Here is a 21,958-nt window from a genome sequence, read left to right as displayed (position 1 = left end):
GGAGTTCAGTACCATCCAGACATTTCGACAGCATGTTGGAAATCCTAGCCAATGTCGTAAAATTACGGAAAAATATAGAAAAAAAAAATATAGAAGAGAAAGAATAATATAGAAGAGATAAGAGTTGGAAACAAGTGACAATACTATTTTTATTTGGGGGCAATATATTTAAAGGGATACAGGAGAAGAAATGTAAAGCTTATTAAAGAGAGTAAATTTGATATGTACTGGTCCATGGAGCAAAGAGATATATGAAATGATGACAAGCCGCAATAACTGCGTTTTAAATCCGTATATGGTGATGGGATTATTTTAGTTGTGGTGAAGAAAGTGGTAAAATATGTAGGCATTCTGAGGGAAATTTTGTCCTGAAGAGTGGTCATTGGCATGCCTATTATAGTAGAGCTTAATTTAGTATTTTTGTGGAAAATTTAATCTAAAATTATATCTTTAATATTTTTTAAATGCTTAAGAGAATTTTAATACTCTGTTTATAAAAGAAACTTCTCTTACATCTTCCTTTCCTTCCTCCTTCCTTCTTTTCTTCAATTATGACACAAGTTCGATTAGCTCCCAAATCTTTATTTTCCATTTTTGTTCTATTAATAAGTATCTGACTTATCTCTCTTAAAATTCACATTATTTTTAAGAATTTTAAAAGTTTTATTATTTTTATTTCATTTGTTGTTTAATGAAACTAGATAAAGAATAGAGAAAATAGTGGTCAAAGGAATGTTTTTCTCCTCTTCCTCTTCTCCCTTCCCCAACCCCCTCTTTTTTTTATCTCTACCTTCACCTTTTTTCATACTTGATAGATTTAACCCTGATTTCATTTTAATTGCCTTAATAAGCCAAATGAAGTAGTAGGGCTTATCATTTGTCTATTCATCCATTATTCATCCATCCACATATCCAATCACAGAGAAGTCATTTTATCTATGTAGATTTAAGTTCTATAAAATCTTGGTTTCTAAATATGCAGAGAAAATAACATCGATGTGTATAGTTCATCTCTTAGCAGTTTCTTCCTGTAATTATATTTTAAAAATAATGTTTATATTACATTTTATTTAAAGAATATATCTTATTTTCCCGATAGGCCAGTGAATACCAGGCCTTGACATTCTCCACCAAAATTTGAATGAATAGTTGGGGATTTCACATATACTTTCAACTAATCTTCATTTTCAGTGCTCCAGCAATGTCTCAAACTCTGTGTGCCTCAGTCTTGAGACTCTCTGGGGTTCTACCACACTCATAAAATCTTTCTCTCCTGTCATTTTGACTGTGGCTTTTCTTAATTCATATACCTTCGTGGATCTTCTATCTTTCCCAAACACAGGAAAGATGATTTATTCTTTTATTTGAATTTAATTATTCCTTACCATTATTTTTTAAGTTTCTGGAAAGAGGAGAAAACTCACAAGCAGTCAGCTAACTAGCAACTCTGCACTAAATTGTTATCAGAAGCAAAATAAACATTGCCTTGTATAGGATCTCAAAGTTGGGTTCAGTCCTGCCTCCTCCCCACCCCCGCCACCATTCTATTATATTTAGTAGTGATATGATCTTTGGTAAATCATTTTGCCTGTCTAGGCCTTAATATATTCATAAAATAAGATTAAATGTAGTTTATAAAGATATGAGAATTAGAGAAAAAACAGTGAATTCAATAAATCCTAGATGTGATTTTAGTAACTTTTGTTATTAGAAAATGAATTAAAACACAGTTAGAAGATTACGATTTCTTGTGTTAAATGGTATTTATTCAAAGATTTATCTTAATTGGCAAATAGTACATAAATCTTTAACTAAAGACTGACAATGATTTCAGATATCATCTTTATTGATAATTTCAACCAAAAGACCAAATATCTTGCTGGAAGTTTTATCTTAAATAATATTTCAGTATATATACTTTGCAGTCAGACCATCTTATTACCCAAGAAACTTTCAGAGGAAACATTTTCAATTTTCTATATATCACAGATAGTTTTTATGTCTTATTAGTTAAAATGGCTGTTTGACAAAATCAAATTTCAAAATTTCATTAACTCAAAATATAAGTGTAAGTTCAAGAGTGTCCTGAATGTAATTTATTTTATTTTAGGGTATTTCTTTGAAACTAGGTTCTTCACAAGAATTGAAAAGTATTTAACATAATCATTGCTTTTTTATTTATACTTCTAAGCTACAATTATCCATTTATCTTAAATGACAATGAAAAGCGATATTTATAAAATGTATTCTTACAGTGTGCCTTTTGAGAATTGGATAATTGATAAAATCATTTAATCTAAAATATGAAATTGATAAGAATATTAACAATTTATTGAGTGACTTATATATATGTATTTTCTCCTAAAATTCCATTTGTAATGGCTAGATATCATATTTTAACATTGACATTTTTTTGTTTCTTCATTTTTTGTTTCCTCTATTAATACCTAACGTAAATATATGCATTTTAATTCTGACATATGATAATTAGTGTTTGTGTTTTCTAGGTATAGCTTACTTGAGTGGAATGTGTAGTGAAAAGAGAAAATGTATTATTGCTGAAGACAATGGCCTGAATCTGGCATTTACAATTGCTCATGAAATGGGTCACAAGTAAGTAAAAATTCTGGCTATGCATATAAATATGTAATTTGAGTTATTGAATTACTTGCATATCTTTTGATTTTTTAATTTGGGCTCAAGTTTTTGAAAAATTAGAGAAATAAGAGGAAGTAGAGAAGATCATCTAAATTTAAAGAGTATCTTCTGAATGTTGTAACCATTCCTGATATTTTGAATAACATTTTATTGCATTATTAAAATCCTCACCAGGACAATAATCACATGGTACATGAGTGATTTCACTACACATTTTCAAGTGAGATAAACATTGCAATAATCATGACGAAACTATGTATTATTTAAACATCCAAAGAAAATACTTTGTCAAGTGAAATTACTTTCAGCCTATGTTTGTTATTACCCGATGTAGAATAAAGCAATTAATCTGCATGGTTTAGGAGTAATGGATTTGAAAGAGAAACTGAACACACAGTTAATTTATTATGAACATTAATTATGTCTCAGGCACAATCTAAGCACTTTGTGTAGATTGGTTTATTTAAAACTTACAAAAAGCAAGGATCTCATTTTACAGATAATAATAATAGCATTAATAATTAGTAATAGCAACACTTGTATAGCACTTACTATGTGCCAGGCACCTTTCTGCATGCTTTATATATCCTCACAACATTCTTGTGAGATACCATTATTCGAGAACTCATCTTACAGGGGAGAAAACTGAAGTATAGAGAAGTTAATTTACCCTTCCAAAGTTATAAAAATAATAAGTATTGGAAGAAGGGTTTGGACTCAAGTCATCTAACTCAGGTCCTACTATTTTGATTTTATTCATTAAGTTATCTGCTACTTTTAGGCCGTAGATCCCTCATCAGTAAATTGGGGATTATACCTGTGTAATGAGGTTGGTTTGGGATTCAAATTACCTGAGGACTATGCACATATTTGCAGGCAATATCATATAGCAGAAATAGTGTGGGTTAGGGAATCAGACTTAATGTTGACTGTAGGCTTCCCTGAGAGGTAGCAGTATCAGCAATACAAATGAAAAGCATTTTAATTGGACTCAGGTTTAGTGAGGTCCTTCTCAGGGAGGTGATCTTTATGGAAGCTTCTTTGGTCAAAGACATATTTAGTTTGGCTGACATTGTTTTAAAAATTGAATCAATTGCCAATATTAAAAAGTATAAATTTGACATAAAAATTCAAATTTCCAGACCTGGCAACACTAGACTCACAGTCCCATATGACAACCATTCTTTGGAGCTGAGTAGCGTCTGTACCCTGTGGACTGGACTCATCTTTCCCAGCTTATCTCAGGCTACAGTTTTCTAGTTATCACACACTCAGCTCACTTTACTTTCATTATATGCCTGGCTTCTGTAGACAATTGAGTAAAATTAAGTTGGCAGTGAAATTTGATTGGTATAAGAAAGCTTCAAAGGTAATTAATATAGGACATAATAGTTTGATTTTTAAAAAATCCTTTATATTTAAGTAAACTAAAGTATAGGAAAATGATCAATGAGTTAATAAAAAATTGAATATACCCATGTACCCAAAACCTATCCAAGAAATAGGACATTATCAACAGTAATTGATTTTTCATGTTACTTTTTCAATGTGTAGATATACTTTCATTTTCTCCCACGCAGGCTTTGAGTCTTCAGTCGAGTGCTCTAGAATACAAGTTTGTTATTCAAAAAAGAAACTGAGAAACAAAGATAAATACACTTTAAAGTCATTATTCTTTAGAGAAAATATACAATGCAACCTCATTCAAAATTGCACCACAGAAATGATGGGGTTTAGAATCTTAATTCCAATACGATTTTTATAATTTAAAGATATTTTAGTTTAATTGCATCATTTGAATGAAAAATGTTGAGAATAATGTTTAAAGCCAAGAAAAAGTTATTACTGGTAAATTTCAAGACAATAAATGCAAATCAGTCATAAATATGTCTTATAAATTAAATGTTAGTTTCTGAATAATAATAATTTTCACTCTTTAGCTAGGCATTAACAACTTGATATACAAGCAATCTGAATATTTTTTTATGACAACGACATTAAATAACTTTAAGTATCTTGAATAGCAGAGGGTTCACTTTAAAAAGTTATTTTACTTTTTAAAAACAGGTAAGTAAAATTACTTTCTTCAATCTTGTTGTATTCTAAAATGTAGGAAAAGCACTAATTAAATGAACCAACCACAATACATGTTACTTTGTCAACATGTAAAGGCTTGGTGAAGAACCTACGACTACTTAAAAAACGAAATGGTGTGATTTAAGGAAAGGCTACTTGAGCTTTATGTAGTAGAAACATTGGTTTATAACCAGGAACTTGGGTTGGAATGGCTAAAATGGTAGTAAAATAATATTTAATTTGACTTATAGAACTGTACCCAAAATCAATATAGATGTGCCAAAGGTATGTGTAATGCTTGATGTATTAAGACCAGCACATGTGATATATGTTGAACTACTTAGTTGCTAAAAGTTCTCCCTTCTAGTAAGCAATATTTGTCTTAAAAGTAGAGGTTAGTGTTTTTTTGATGCTAGAGAGTGGGAGACACTAGCAGTGAGGATAATAGTGTTTTTATAAAAAACAAACAAACAAGAGGGAGCTTATCTTTATAAATTAGGTCATCATCATCCAGTGTAAGATAAAAGCACAATGAAAGAGAAATGTAGGAAGAGGAAATTTTCTAAATGGACATATATACATAGCCTCTGAAATAAGGAAAGTTTTTATAGATATTTGATAATTATACCTATGGATCCTATGCGCACACACACACACACACATCAATGAGAGCTCTTTTAATTAGAAGTATAATTAAGAGTCAGCCATTTAAGTAAAACTATTAAATTCTTATTGTTTTTTTCTTTTTGGATTTCATTCTCTTTTTCTTTTTCTTCATCTTCCTCTCTCTCGCTCTCCTCTCTTTTTTTTTTTTTTGGTTATAACTTCTTCCCAGATAGTTGTTAAAATAGGCAGAAAATGGATCATATAATTCTGTAACCCACAATTTTAGAGAGGTGGAATGATTCTATTTAAATTTGTCAATTCAAGAATAACTTTATAATCATACATGAAATGTTTCTAAACTGATTTGGGATGAGTGTTCTTATGTTTGTTGCTTTGATGGATTTCTAGAAATTTCCAGAGCAACACCACATATAACTGGAAAAATCAGTATGCGCCAAGTAATAAAAAATGACTCAAGGTGAGAATTTAAGTAATTGAAGAGAATGACCAAAAACAAAACAAAAACAAAACAAAAATCCCTTTCTTTTACTATTACAAAGGGATCTTAAATAATATCAGCAAAAATATATTGAATTTTTCCTTTGGGAAATTACCAATTTAAAAAATCTTATATGTCATTATATACATAAAGTTAGAATCCATAGCAAGAAAGGGAAAATGATTTATACCAACATTTTATATTTCCCTTTCAAAATTATTTTTCTTTTTAAACAATATGTCAGGGGAGTGATTATTTTTCTTATAAGCAAAATATTACAAGAATGAAATTTTTATTGACATTGAGTATTTCTATACTTATGAAATACAAATGAGATCTTTATAATTTATTGTGACAAAGGCTAAAACTTTATTTTAATAAATAAAAATATCAAGTAATTATTCATGAATTTGACAGGGTTTGTTGAGTATGTATATATATACATATTCACTACATTTTATATATTTTATATGAGCTTTATAAATAACAGTTTATTGAAGTAAGAGATTTTACTTTGATTTCAAGCCATAATTTATTATTAATATATTAATGGTGGGTGGAGAGAGTATCCCTAAGATCAACCTCAGGTTCAGTGATTCACTAAAGGACTCACAAAACTCGGCAAAGCTGTTTTACTCACAATGACAGTTTATTACAGTGAAAGGATATAGATTAAAAGGCACAGAGGAGAGGGTCCAGGAGACACCTGACACAAGCTTCCACTTGTCCTCCCCACTGGAGCTGTGCAGACGCTGCTTAATTGTCTCAACAATAATGTGTGAAAACACAGAGTTTTGCCTACCAGAAAAGCTAACCTCAGCCTCGGTATCCAGGGTTTTTACTGGAGTTTGGTCCTGTAGGCATGACTGACCTTCATTCTCCAGCCCCTTCAGAGATCAAGCTGGCGCAAGTTCCCCCACTGCAAATCACATTGTTGATATCAACTAGCTGACATGCCCCAGGACCACCAGGTAAACAAATATACTCTCATTAGGCAGGAGATTCCAGTGGCCTAGAGGTGGCTTCTCAGGAGCTGGGCAGGAACCAGACCACCTAAACTTGTGGAGTTAACTCTTTACTGCACAATTACACAATATTTTTAAAGTCTTAAAATATATTTTTATTAGGTTGCTAAAACTATCTAGCAAAAGTAATGTCTTCTTTTATCAGCAGGCATTGCACCAGATACTGTGTATTCATGTCCAATCCAGTCTCACAAGAATCTTGAGCTAAGTGTTGTTATTATTGTCTTTTTACAGGAGGAGGAAACAAGCTAACAGAGATTAATTTTTCAGGGATTCTTTTGATATTAAGGGCATACTTTTTTGATCAAATGTATTGAATATATTGTTTTAGTTAATGAAATCTTAGTTTTTAATGTTTTTGACCTGCAGATATTTTTGGTAGTCAAATCTCATATTTTCTTTTTTTATTTCTTCTACAGCTTTTGCAGTTAAAAATGCTTCCTTATTCTAAAATTAGGGAAACACATTTTCATCCAGTTGTTTTATATTTTATTCTCTTCTCCTTCCCTCCCTCTCTCCCTCTCTCTCTCTCTCTCTTTCACCACTTAACACTGGAAAGCCATCTAGAATCTACTTTAGTATATATAGTAAAGTTCTCTCTATTAAACTTGATGTTCTCATTGACTGCTCAATAAATGACCTTACTATTCAAAATGTCATCTGTGATGAGATAAGGAGCAATGCCAGAATATATATAGTACATTTCTTGCGTCATTGAAAAATTGAAATGGAAAAAAAAAAGGTAGCTGAACTAAGTTGTGTGCTTAGTGATATAGTTGATTTACATTCTAGTGCCAGCTACTTATCTGCAAAATCTGCAAAAAAAAGTTTACCTACTGGCATCCCGGCCACAGGGATAGAGTAGACCTGTCACATAACACTTTTTAACTCTAAGTCAGTGTTGCCTATGAAGTCTCCTTTGAGTTGCTAGAGAACATTCTTTTTATTTTAGCCTGAAAGGTGAATCATACATCTCTGTCCTCATATATTTGTGAAATACTTTGAAGAGAACAACCAAAAAAAACAAAAACAAAATTCTGGATGCAGTCCATTGCAAATAATAAAAGTTGTTCTTTTGTACAAGTAATTGGTGGTGTTTTAGATTGTTTTATTATGTAAATCTAAATATACACCTATATATCTATATATAATATATATTTATATTTTTATACACCTATATTTCTATATATGGTATATATTGATATTTTTGTTATATATTTATTATATGTATTATACATATAGCATTCTTTTTTTCTTCAATCCTCTTTGTGAATTCCAACCAGAATATATAAAACTACTTTAATATTGGGTAAGGTTTTACTAAAATTTAGTTCCAGGTCTTACATATTATAAAATATGTAAATTATCAAGGAAATAATAGTTTTTAATTGTTAATAACTTAATCCTGTGAGTATTTTTCTGACCTTGCTAAATCTGGACATTTGTTGGACAGTGAAACTTTGCACCGGCTTAGCACATTGAGGCCAAAGACTTCTGTTCCCACCCGAAGAAGGAAGGCAAGAATATTAGCTTTATTTTAGAGATGATGATTGCCAAAGCTCACACAGCTAATAAGTACCTGAGTGGATGTTCAAAGTCAAATCTGTCCAACTCTAAAGTCCACGTTATTAATTATTGTGCTATGCCAGAAGTGCTGAAGAGTCCTTCTAACTGAACTTTACTCAGCTTACTTCTGGGCTGCTCTGTATTATTTGCTCCTTCTTACTTCTTTGTTCATATTTTAGACTGTGTTTCCTCTCATTCTCAGCATGAGAGTTTTTACAGTGTTTCTAATGTACCATGGCTCTTCACACTGCAAGACTTCGTCACATGCCACTCCCTCTGTCTAAAATACTTACTTTCTATCTTTGAGCAATTATCTACTGCTGATTATAATTCATATGTCGTATCAATAACCACTTCCTACAGGATGTACTCTCTATAGGTCAATCTCTGTATTAAATACTTAATAGCACCGTTACTTTATAAATGTACATTATTCATCTATTAGAAATATAACCCACAGGCTGTAAGCCCCAAGAGGTAAGGAACCATGTCTATATTTGATTATCATAGGATTTCTAATGTATTTGATAATGCTCAGTACATAGCAGGCATTCAATAAATATGGATTAAATAAGTGAATGCTTTAATATAGTAATTATAGTAAAATATTCTTGTGCATGAACATCAATGAAAATTTATTAGAGAAATATATACATTTAGAATTATAAGCATACTTTTGAAAAACACAGAGGTCAAAGAAAAAATCATTAGGGAAACTAGAATATTCTCAGGTTTAAACAATAACAAACATACTATTTAGCAAGTTTGTAGCATGCAGATAAAGCATCAGATAGAGGGAAAAGATTAGCTTTAAATATATATATAAAAATTAAATGAGGAAATTAATGACTTAAGGTTTCAAATTAAGAAATTATCAAAATAATAGTAAAGTAAAAGCAATTAGAAGGAAGAAATCATAAAGACTAGGAAATAATAGAATGGAAAAATGCAATAAAAATGAACAACAAAGTCAAAATTAGATCTATTAAAATACGACTAAGATTGACAAATATAAGATTGATCAAGAAAAAAGACACAATTCAACAGTATTAGAAACAAGAAAAGGAGACATAACATAGATGCCAAAGATATTGAAAATATACTAGTAAACTGAATACTTTCATGGCAAAAAATTAAAAACAGATGAAATTGAAAAATTCTAAGAAAACATAAGAAGATCATAAAGATCTATAACTATTTAAAGAAATTGAATCAGCCCAAAGAAAAATCTTCCCCAAGAAAACACCAGTTTCAGACATAGGTATAGGTTAGATGATATTAATCTAATTTTTCTAAAAAAATGAAGGAACAGTTTCCAACTTATCATTTTAGGCTAGTATTAATGTGATATAAAAATCAAAAAAGCACAATTACAAGGAGGAAAGTTGCAGTCGTTTTTATCTGAGAATGATACAGAAATGACAAGGTAACATTCTCAAAATAAAGCAGCAATGTCTAAACAAAGGTAATACAAAGGAATAGAGTTGGACTTCTATCCATATAGCAAAGGTCATTTATCATTTAAAAATCTTAACCCTTACATTAACATTAAAGATAAAAACTACCTCAGTAGATACAAAAAAATCCACCCCCCCCAAAAAAATACACTCATGTATATTTACCAAAACCAATGGGAAGCATCATTGTTCATGGTGAAATATTAGAAACATCTTCTACAAAATTAAGAAAAAAACAAAGGTCTCACCACACCTGCTTCTATATGTATACTGGGAATATAAACAAGTGAAGTATGGTGGAAAATTAAATAAAAGGTGTAGGGAGGAGAATGGAAGAAACAAAGCTATTTTAATTTGCAAATGATATTAAAAATATGATAGACTGTACAAATAAAATATGGAATTAATTGATGAGTTTAGTAAGATTATTAGATATAAGACAAATATACAAAAATCAAATGTCAACACAAAAATATAAAATATTTTTAATAATGATATTTTTTACTGTAGCAATAGAAAACACACAGTACTATATTTATTGGAATAAGTCCAACAAAATATAGGAAAGTATATACCCCTATTAAAATTGATTAAATTAAACCTTTATCAATGAAAATATACCATGTTTGTGAATAGATGTAATATCTTACAGATGTCAATTCTGCTATAAGTGATTTAGAGATTCATAGAAATTCTAATGAATGTACCATCACAACTTCTCTTATAGAAGTAGGCAAAGTATTTCGTAAATTTATATATAAATGCAAATTGCCAAAAATGGCCAAAATATTTATGGAAAAGGAATAGATGAAGGTGGAGGCAAAGACAGAAGAAGACGAGGAGGAGAGTAATGTGAGAATATTGCTCTAACAGAAATCAAGACTGATTTAAAACTAGAGTAACTAAGACATTTTGACATTTATACAGATATAGACAGTTAGACCAAAAGAATAAAATATGGGGTCACCAACGGGCCCATGCCTACATGAGAACCTGATGTCTGACCATGGTATCATTGCAGATCAGTAGAGAAAGTTAACTATTCAGAAAAATGTGATGGTTCATTTGGTTTTCCACATGTATAAAAATGAAATTAAGTACCTTCATCATTTGTTTCTAAAAATCAATTTTAGATAAAGACTGATAGATCACAGATAAGACTCTTAAGAGAAAATATATGAGACTGTCTTTAGGACTTTAGGGTTGAAATGATTTCTGAATTTTTGAATGCCTTCTTTTTGAAGGCAGAGGCATGAGATCTTATAAAATTGACACGGATCTTAGAATTGGTCTTGTTCGAATTTCTTATTTGTGTGATGTTTCCTTTAATATTTGTTATATTAGACTATATAATACACATACAGACACATATGCATATATGTTATGTGTAAACACATAGCATGTATTTGTTTTTATGAAAATATTCTATAATTTTAAATGAAAATCAACCTAGAAAAGAGCGGCAAAATGAATATTATTTGTGTAATTGGAAAACTGAAGACAATCTCAAAAAAACCTATTATAACAATAAAAGAATTTTTATTGGCCTGTTACGAAACTATATAAAAATTTTTGCTTTCCAATGCATAAACAACCACCACTTGCAAACTATTAAGAAAGAGAAAAATCTGTATATTGATGATAGCAACAAATTAAATAAAATAAAAATTTAAAAGATAAAATATCTAGGAATATACTTACAAAGGAATGTACAAGACTTATAAAAAGAAGAATTTATAACCACACAGAGGGTCATAAAAGTGGTTTAAATAAATGGAAAGACATTTCCTGGTTTGGAATAGGAACAGTCAAAATTATAAAATGACAATTATCTATATATAAATGTAATGTGATCTGCCCAAAAATGCCAATAGAATTTTTTTCTTTCCTTTTTTTTTTTATTAGACATACTGATTATAGAGTCCATGTGGAAAAATCAACAGAAAAAATTTCTTGTTAAAAGAACAGAGGGGAGGATGAGTGAATGTATCATATATTAATATACTTCATAGTCGATAAAGCAGTTTGTGCTGCTGATAGGCAGACAAGTCAAAGGAAGAGAGAGTAAAGAGAATTCCCTTTGTAAGCAGGAAATGATGTGGAAATGTAGCATATACTAAAAGCTACACTTGGTGGAAGAAAATTAATTGTTTGGTAACAAAATAATAGGAACCTGATTCTGAACCTTAGACATTACATCAGAGCACACCAAAAATGATTCTGTCTTTTGAGATTATTTTGTTTTGTTTTGTCAGCTTTTTTCCTTTTTTTTAGTTTTTTAATAGGGAAAGTCTATGATTCCAAATATGAAATCTACAAATATTTAAGGGCAAGTCACATAAAATTAGTGACTTGAAATTAAATATCCAACATGGATGGACCTCAAGATAATCATGCTAAGCGAAATAAACCAGACCAAAAAAAAAATGGAAAATCACATGATATCACTTATATGTGGGATATAAACCTAAAAGCAATAAATGAATAGGACAAACAGAGACTCATGGACATGGACAATAGACTAGTGGTTGCTAGAGAGTAGGAGGGAGAGGGGAGGTAGGCAGGGTAAAGGGGGTCGAATATATGGTGACAGAAAGAAATCTAACTATGGGAGATGAACACACAGTGTAAATATATATATGCCATACTGTTAAAGTGTACAGCTGAAACTAATTGGATTTCGTTAACCAATGTCACCATAAAATAATTAATTAATTAATTTAAAAAAATTAAATATCAACTCAAAGAAAAAGTACAATTAAAAGATAAACTACAATTAGTGAAAGTATTTGCAACATATATGACAAAGTAATATTTTCCTTAACATAAAAAAAGCTCTTACAAATCGATACACAAATGACTAAAGCCCTGTTAGAAAAATGGCAAAGGATATAACCACACACTCATAATGATGTATCCATAGCTTATATAAAATAATTTTAGCATCATTCATAGAATGCCAATTCAGACCACAAAGCAATTCTACTTTCACCTATCAGATTACACAAATCTACACAGATGAGTCCATATTTACTCCCACTATAAGGACCATTTATTTCCCTTGGCAAGAAAACTCTTCCTGCCCTCTTCTCTCATTTTCTCGTACTCTTCTTTAGATCATTTCTTCAGCAAAATACTCATCGGTAAGTTAAATCCCTTAATATATGCTCTTACAGGTTCTATTTAGTTTTCATTTCTAATATTTTCACAGTTGCTGGTTTACATTATTTCTATGATTATTTGATATCTAATTAGATTGTGCTTCCTGAAGACAGAGGCTGTATCTTGTTTTTGTGTGTGCGTGTTATTTATTGTTGTTGTTATTTAACATTGTATCTCTAACACCTTTCATATGTGCTCAATAAATGTTGTTAAATGATGTTTTGGTAACAGTGTGAAGTGAATGACAAGTGTTGGAACGTGTGGGAAACAAATATTCTTATACATTTTTAAGAGGAATATAAAGTAGTGCACTATTATTGGACGCCATATGGTAATATTTATCCAAATTTAAATTGAGGAGTGCTTTAGAATACAGTTTCAGCTCATTTGCCAGCTTGAGTATAGCATATTTTAAATTATAATTTAATTCATATTTGTGTTGCTTTGTTTACTAGAATGGTTGAACATCTCATCTTTTTCTAGCTTGCTAAATTTAGCCCCCTTATGTAAAAATATGTAGCCAATAAAAATAATCATGAGAACTTAAAAATAGTTACTGTTTTACATTAAAAACCAGTATTTATTTTTTGACTATTTAGTATCTGGTAGCTCTGAACTTTCCTTTTCTAATTATAAAAAGGGACCTTTTAAGATATGTTGTATTCTTGAAATAATTCTGTGGCCATAAAGTTGTAGACAAAATTGTCTTGAAATCAGTATACGATATAGTTTTGTGATTTGACTTTAGCACATTTATGAGAATTGATACTTGTAATCGATAGTGTCAAGAAAATAGAAAGCTCTAGCGGAGTTCTATATTTTTATAAGTTAAAAGAAACTGCATTAAACATACACAATTCTTATTCACCGATTAAGAATTTCACATGGTAATTAGATTTCCTACTTCATAGAAATGTTGAGTGGATAAAATTACATAAATTGGAGGAAATTACTTATAAATCATGTCATTTTAAAAACAATATTTTTTATATGATCAAAAATGCTTAATTTTTTTTGGTTTTTGGTTTGCTCTTTGAACCAAGGGGAAAAGACTAATATATATTACTAAACTTTGGCATGGAGATATGGCTTTTCCACTAAGCTAGAAATTCAGGAGTTTCTTCAAAACTGAGAGTCTAATAAGGCAATAAATATGCAAAGTTAACTCCTTGAAGGCAGTAAATATTTGAGGTGCCTGCTAAAGTTTTAAGTATTGCTAGAGTGCCAAGAATACATATGCCCATGACTAATAAGCCTTTGAAATTAATGACATTTGTTTACATACTCTGCTGGAAATTGTGCCTGGATAGAACCAAGTGCAGGGCCAGGTTATAAGCCATCTTCTTCAGACATCTGCATGTCTGTTATTGGCATCAATAACAGTTCTTTAGTCGAGACATCTGAAACATCTTTATCTCTTTCTCTTCTTAGCTCTTCCCATAATCGGTTGCCAAATTCTATATATCATTCTTCATCTGAGATAGCTGTCTCATCTATCCATTTTCTCTTGTTATTCCTCCAGACTTGGGCTATTGCAATATCACCTTGCCTTAACATCTCATCTTTTTAATATTTCTCACACATTAGTCAGATCCTACTTCCTGAATCATGATCCTGATCTTCAGTTTAGAAATCTTGATTGCTCTTTACCACCTAATGAAGGAACTCCAAATTCCTTAGCCTTAGATTTATGATTTTATGGAGTAGTCTCAATCTACCTTTCAAACTTTATAATCCACTTCTCTATTTCATGAATGCAAATAGTCCACACTTTGCAAACTTCATGTCTTTATTAATGCTTTTTTTTAATCTCAACTCCCAGGCCTACTGATTTATACCTCCTCCAATTTTACTTCTCCTTTAATGGCCAAGACAAATGCTATCACTTTTGGGAAATTAGACCTGAAAGTCCAGCTGGAAATGTGTTTCATATTATAACTCCCTTGTTCTGTTTATTGTAAATACCACTTGTCACTTAATTTCTAACATGTACTGATTTATTCTGATATTTACATACACAGACGCACTGCACAAACAAGCACACACCCCCTACTGGACAACAATCTCTATTAAACAGTCTCTAGGATTACTAGCTAATACATTTTTTCTCCCACAACAGTGTTGAGTGCGTTGTACATAAATGTTTGCTGTATGAATGAGTAAGCATTTGTTGCACAAATACTCATCTGTTGGGCAGTCATCTTGTGATACGAAGTAGAAGACAATTGAGTTCCAGGAGTAGAGAAGAGAAATTAGTTTGGGTCAAAGAATGCAATTTTCTTGACTGGTAAAAGAAAATATGTTTTTATGACTATATGAATATGAATATGGCAAAATATTTTTCTTTTTTTTAGTACATGATGTTTCAGAATCCTGCCTAAAGTAAACTATATAGAAATATAATAATTAAATTACATATCATTTGTGATGAGTCTAATTTGAGGCCTATCCAACTATTTCACGCAAATCCCAAAGTCATGGACTTGGAAGGGCCAAATCCAGCAGTTTTAGCAATAGGACTATTTAATCTAAAATTCTGCTGATTCAATAAGAAGCTAGCATATGACCCCGGAGAGACCCTGTCAAACATAAATTTGGCTAGCCTCTCCTTGTTGAAGGAGTCCTTTTTAGAAGGGAATAAAATTTTTGCCTTTCATTCTGCGTTGATGTGCAGCGGTATATCTACTATAAGAAACAGAGGATATACTCTAAAGGGAGAGTAGACACAGTAAAAAGAAAATCAGAAATGAAGATAAAAACAATACATCATCATCTAGGACTGTTAGGATGGGAAATACATGAGATAATGGATTGCTATAATAAATAAAATATAAATATACTCTTACCTACACCTAGAAATCCATTGCTCCTTAAAATGTTGAAAATTAATTATTCTGTTAATAATTCTCCTTGACCCACTAAAATTGATAATAGCTACATGTAAATTTCCTGTCCCTACAATGTACTTTTAGAATTTCCTATAGCAAAAGTCATAAGTATCTTCCTCTAACACAGATGCCTTCTTGATGAAGATTAGAAACTACAGAGTGGGCAGATGAGAGAGAAAGTGTATTAAAGAAACACAGACTTGGACCTGAATTCTTGTCATGCCAGCTACTCACTGAATGAACTTTAGACAAGTCAATCTGTCTGAACTAATTTTCTTCATCTCTAAAATTTGGATAAGTTTTCTTTTCAAGGTTCCTTATTAGATTGGTGATGCCCTAATTGCATAGCGCAATGGTTGACACATAATACAGAGTGAATGAGTAATAATTATGATAATTAGGAGTATTATAATGTTTTTTATGAATGCTTTAATGTAAAAAAAGATTTTCAGCATGCAATGGCTGTACTTCTCTCAGTTCATTCAAGAAGTGATTTCGTATCCTTCCAAATTCTTACTGGATTGGCAGGAAGTCTTGTAGACCACTGTCATGGATTTCGTATTTGATACTTTATTTAGACAATGATACCAGTTAGATTAATAGGGGTTTGTCCAAGTTGATCATAATAGTGGGACTTCAGCCAGTATAGATGTGGCAGCACTCCCACACCAGATTCTCTCTAATTCTAGGTTTAGATATCATAGTGAGTAGGTAAAAGAGGGGGGAAAAATCACCCAGCTAATGAATGGCCTTAGAAAAGTTGGCATTCTGTTTGCATTTCTCTAACGTATCTTGGCAAATGTATGTTCTAGTAAGGCAAGCAACCTTGCTTGAGCAGAGTATTTATAGACTTTTCAGGCTACGCTTTCTCTAAGTCAGTAAGAGGCCATGTTAGTTTCAACTTTCCATCAAATTTACAGAATATTTAGTTGCTTCTGTGATTCTCTATCAGTTTATTAACCTGTAGACATTCATTTAATAAGGTATTGAACTAAATGATTAAAGGAATTAAAAATAAAATATTATAGTTCTTGTTCTCTGAACACTTAAATTCCAGGTAGTGATAATTTATATGTATTACTTAAAATTCACCAGAAATAGAGGTAGTTCTGATATGTCTTTTATGCTATATATTTGAAGGGCACAGAAGTTAAGGATCATGAGAAATATATGCTAAGATTTATTGAAGAGGCTCTTATACAGGAATAAAGTCTTAAAATTTGAGTTGTATTTGTAAATGCACATAAACTGGGAAAAGCATTCCGGTAGGAAAGGATTACAGAGAAGGGTTGGCTGGACTGAACTGTTCTAGTGAAAATTACATTGAAGTCACGTTACAGATCATTTGAAAAAAAACAGGATAAAAAATTTGGATTTTATCCTGTAGGTTACTGGTTCTCAGAATTTTGAATGAGTAAGAATTATCTAGGAAATGTGTTAAAATGCAGTTTCTCTGGCCTTATCTCTAAATATTTTCTTTAATTGGTTAGGGCATGGCCCAGGACTCTGCGTTTTTACTAACCTGACATTTGTGCCCTCCAATTCTGCCCCTGGTTCATGTTTTCAGTAATATTTTTTTGCCAGGAAAAATTAAAAGACTTTTGCCTAGGAAATGAGTGTTTTTATATTAATGTATTCATAAGAAATGAAAGTAATTAAAATATGGTTTATTAAGGCAAAGAGTTAAGGGTCAGGAGTTCAGTTGGGCAGACATTACACCAATTCAGAAGAGAAGAGAAGAGAAGAGAATCAGCGCTTGTCTTGGTTGACAGCAGCGGGAGTGGAAAGGATGGTATAAGCAGGAGAGTTTTAAGGAAGATAGAACTAACAGAATCTAGGCATTTATTAGCTACATGAAGGCAAAGGATAGAGTGTTCCAACCCCAGTAGACAATAAACTTCCTGAAGGTAGGAACTGGACCTTATTCATTTATTTGACCCCAGCTCAGCGAAGTACCCAGCATATAGTGGGTTCTCAGCAGGTGTTTGTTGAATTGCTAGATACACCTGTTACATAATGCATAGCAAAGTCAAAAATAATCTTTTTTGTACCTCTACTTTTTCTTTAACCTGTAATTTTTTACCTTGTTGCTGACTTGCTTTACATTGTCTTTTGACTTGCCAATAGAAGTATGTATTTAATTGTTTTGTGCAAATGGAAATGATTTAAACTATTTAAAATATAAAATGTAATGAGAATATTTTGTATTAATGTCGAGCTTTTTTTCATAAACACACAGCAATGGAGTTACATCAAAGCAGATATAGCCATTGAATTGCATGAAATTAAGTGTCATTTTGTGGAAATATTATCCACTTCCATTAGATATTGTGATAGTTTGTTTTTTTAATGGATTATTTTCTGTATAATATGTGGCTTTTAGTGGGACATAACATGTTATGATAAGATGTTTAATATATTCAGCACCAAAAAAAACCTTACTTTTAAAGTATTACTGTTAACAAATCTGGTCTTTTCCAAATTATCCAAAAAATGTGAGTGAATTCATAAATGTTCTTTTCTCTAACTCTTTAAACATCAAAAGGGACCATCTTCAAATCCGAATGCTTCTCCAGCTTTCTGCAGGATATCACAAAACTTCCTGGCAGGGACTTTTAAACAAGTTGAGAAGTTTTATAAGATAAAAATATTTTTTCAGTTGACTTGACAACCATGTACAATGTTAGTGGAGAGTTTATTTGCCCAAGGCTCTTTGTCAAAATGAATTTGAACTGAGATTATTAAAATACAGCTCTGTTGCACAGTAAGAGGAAGGTGCTGCTAATATCTTAACTTTGAGAATGTTTTCCATACAATGCATGCAACTTGGTTATGGGACTATATATGTAAAGATAAATTTCTGCTGAGAGAAGACATTTAAAATTACTCAGAAAACAATAAATGATTTGCATAAGTGGAGAGTTTTGAAGCGCTGTAGTTTGGTGGTTTAGAGGTCTCTCTGCTTGGCTATCAGGTTGCCTGGGGCTGAGTCACAGCTTTGCCGTTAACCTCGGCACCTTCCTCATCTGTAAAATCAAAGCCACGATCATAGAAACATTATGGGATTTATTGTGAGGAGTGAATGATATCATCAGTGTCAATGATTAATATAGTGACTGGAAGAGATTCACAATTAATTATTTTATTTTAAATCTGCAGAATCAAGACTAAGTAATGTCCCTTGATGATAGTTCCAGTTGCATGGTTAAAAAAAGAAAAAAGAAAAAAGGAAAAAAAAAGAACAACCCCGTCCCAATTTAACGATAATCTTTTCTGTTACAAGTTAAATAGCTTTAGGAAAATTTAACTAATGGTAAACAATGCCTGAATCACCAGAGCTCTTCATGGCTGTAACTAATTTCTTATATGAGAACCAGGATCCCAAAAGGAAAATGATTATCTGGATGAGAAGTTATAATCTCCTCAGTTTGGGAAATCACATTACACTACTTTGGGAAAATGTCCAAATTGCTAAACCTTGGAAACAGTCCCTCTTCTCTCAAATGGACATATTATTTAAGAAGTTTTATTATTTCTGAAAAAGACCAGTTGCCTTTCAAAAATAATAGCATTTGTTTATGGTTTGAAAGACTGCACACCACAGATGGCAGTGTTGAGCGTGCTCCACATGGCAAGTGGCTGCTGTTATTACAGTCACCCAGCGATGTGTGTTGCGGCCAGAATCTTAGGTGGAGGTGAGACAGTGATGCTGGCAGGGGCGGCATCAGAACCGTACAGTTAGAAATGAGTTAAGGCATCTTTATCCATTGTGCTATATTTATAATTTCTTATTTTAATTTCACATCCAAAGTCGCTTCTTGCCATTATTATGTACTAGGTTTTCCTTAAGTCCACAATTTTCATTGAAGTCGACAAATACAGCAAATTAATGATGTTTATCTCTTTGTGGGTTTTTTTGACAAATTTGAATAATAAGATAAAATTTCCTGATTTACTGCCCCAATAAAAAGAATAGTTATGAGTTTATACTATATTCCAGCACTGTGCCAGGCATTTTACATAACCCTCATGTAATCTTCATCACCCGTCAGGAGAATATTTAAACAAGTGAAGAAACTGAGGCATATTTATCTCTTTGTTATTATTTAACTTGCCTCTGTTCACATAAGTAAAGAGAGACAGAATTCAAATCTTTTTCTAACTCGAACGTTTTTCACTCTACCCCCTAGTAACTGAACTGGCTCATATTTACATGTATCTTTTATTTTTCCTCTTTATCTTCAAAGCATGAAAAACACACATCTTATTCTCTCTTTCAATCATTCTAGTTATGTGTATTGATACAAACCCTACTTAAAGACATTAATTAGACTAGGAAAGAGTAATGTAATTCATCATATAGCTGAATTTTTCTAACACTAAAAGTTAAAAATGATATTCAATAATGTGTTTTTAGTTTTATTTAGACCTTAGTTTTCATACTCTTCAAAGTTAGCAAACATAGTGAACCTTTCCTTCATTATTCTTATTCATAAATTGATTTATTTCATCTATATAATTTTCTTTTTTCAAATATGTTAAATATAACAGTTTTGATTTAAAAATTTTAATTTAAACAAAAATGTAGTTTGATAGCCTTTTTTTTTTAATTTGAGAAACTTAGCAACTTTTATAATAATTCTTTTATCAGTGTTTCAAAGTATAATGTAGATATTCTTGTTATTTACAGCTTTTCATTATGAAAAACTTTTATTTATCATCTAGATCATTACACGGTGAGAAAATGAGATTCCTAGCTCTCCTACCATCATCTCCAACTTAGGATGTACAAAAACGAATTTTCCTCTTTCTTCTTCATTATTAACTCTGACTTACAGGCAATTATTTTAATGGCCTTTTTATGAGAATTCATAGGAGATTATATAAAATTTTTACTGAAATAGATGTGATTTCAGATGATGAATTGGTCCTGCAGTTGGGCATGGTTTATAAAATATTATTACAATATGCCAGAATCTTAGGGAGATGAGTAAGTTTCCATCCTCAAGTAATTGCAGAGAAAACCAAAAGTAAAAATGTGTAATACATTATAGAGAAGACTATCACAAAATTCACAAGATCCTATGGTGAGAAAAAGAGATAGTACACAGAGGTGAGGTGGGAGTTATTAAAACAAAACAAAACAAAACAAAACAACAACAACAAAAACCTCCTGAAGGTAATCTATATACATCTTGAAGATAAATTCTGTTATCCAGGCAGACATTGAAGGAAAGGCACCTTGGGTGGAGTGGGATGGGGAATGAAATTAATAGACGTTAAATGGATAATGATTAGTCACAGCACCTCAGTTCATACGTTACTACTTTCTCTTTTCTCACTGTATGATCTTGGGAAAGTTACTTCTCATCAGCAAAGTGGATGTTATAATAGTTCCTGCATCATAGAATTGTTTAACTCAAACTTAGAAATTCCTTTGTATGGTGTCAGACACATAGAAAATGCTAAATAACTATTAACTGCAAGAGAATAAGAAACAACATAATGTTTGGGAAATCATTCAGTATTGCTGAGAAGAAAATGCAAGAAATGGCTTGAAGAAGATGAAGAGGCAATGCACTGTGTTAAAGAGCTGGGAATCGCCATATAGGAGAGCAGAGGAATGGCAGTCCAACTGTGTTTTAAACAGGCAATGCCAGAATAGAGAAGGGAGAGGAGAAGAGAGAATGTTGGCTAAGAGTAGAGGCACACAACCCAGTTAGAATACCGTAGTAATTGTCAAAACTAAAAGTTTTATAATCCTCTTTAATGGTAACAAAAGAAATTGAAAGGAGAGGACAGTTGAGAGAAGTACTTAAAAAGTAGAATTGGTAGGACTTGCTCCTAACACTTAGTAAATAAAATAGTCTGGGAGAGGAAGGAATACATTATGATCTGAAGATTTTTGGTCTGGAAGATTGGGTGGCAGCAAGGGCACACACACACATGCACACACACATGGACAGACAGACAGACAGACAGACAGACACACACACACACACACACACACACACACACACA

General features: G+C 31.5%; 1 protein-coding gene across 1 annotated transcript in view; it reads left to right on the top strand.

Annotated features, from left to right (window-relative positions):
• Window positions 1-21,958, top strand: part of ADAMTS19 (ADAM metallopeptidase with thrombospondin type 1 motif 19) — a 240,139-nt gene that overhangs the window by 119,596 nt on the left and 98,585 nt on the right. Inside the window, exon 7 of the mRNA XM_025040686.1 lies at window positions 2,508-2,613. Coding sequence (XP_024896454.1) covers window positions 2,508-2,613 — 106 coding nt within the window. The remainder of the gene's footprint in view (window positions 1-2,507; window positions 2,614-21,958) is intronic.

The sequence above is a fragment of the Pteropus alecto genome, unplaced genomic scaffold, assembly GCF_000325575.1.
Source record: "Pteropus alecto unplaced genomic scaffold, ASM32557v1 scaffold78, whole genome shotgun sequence".
NCBI classification, from domain to species: Eukaryota; Metazoa; Chordata; class Mammalia; order Chiroptera; family Pteropodidae; genus Pteropus; species Pteropus alecto.
This window is presented reverse-complemented; position numbering and strand designations above follow the sequence as displayed.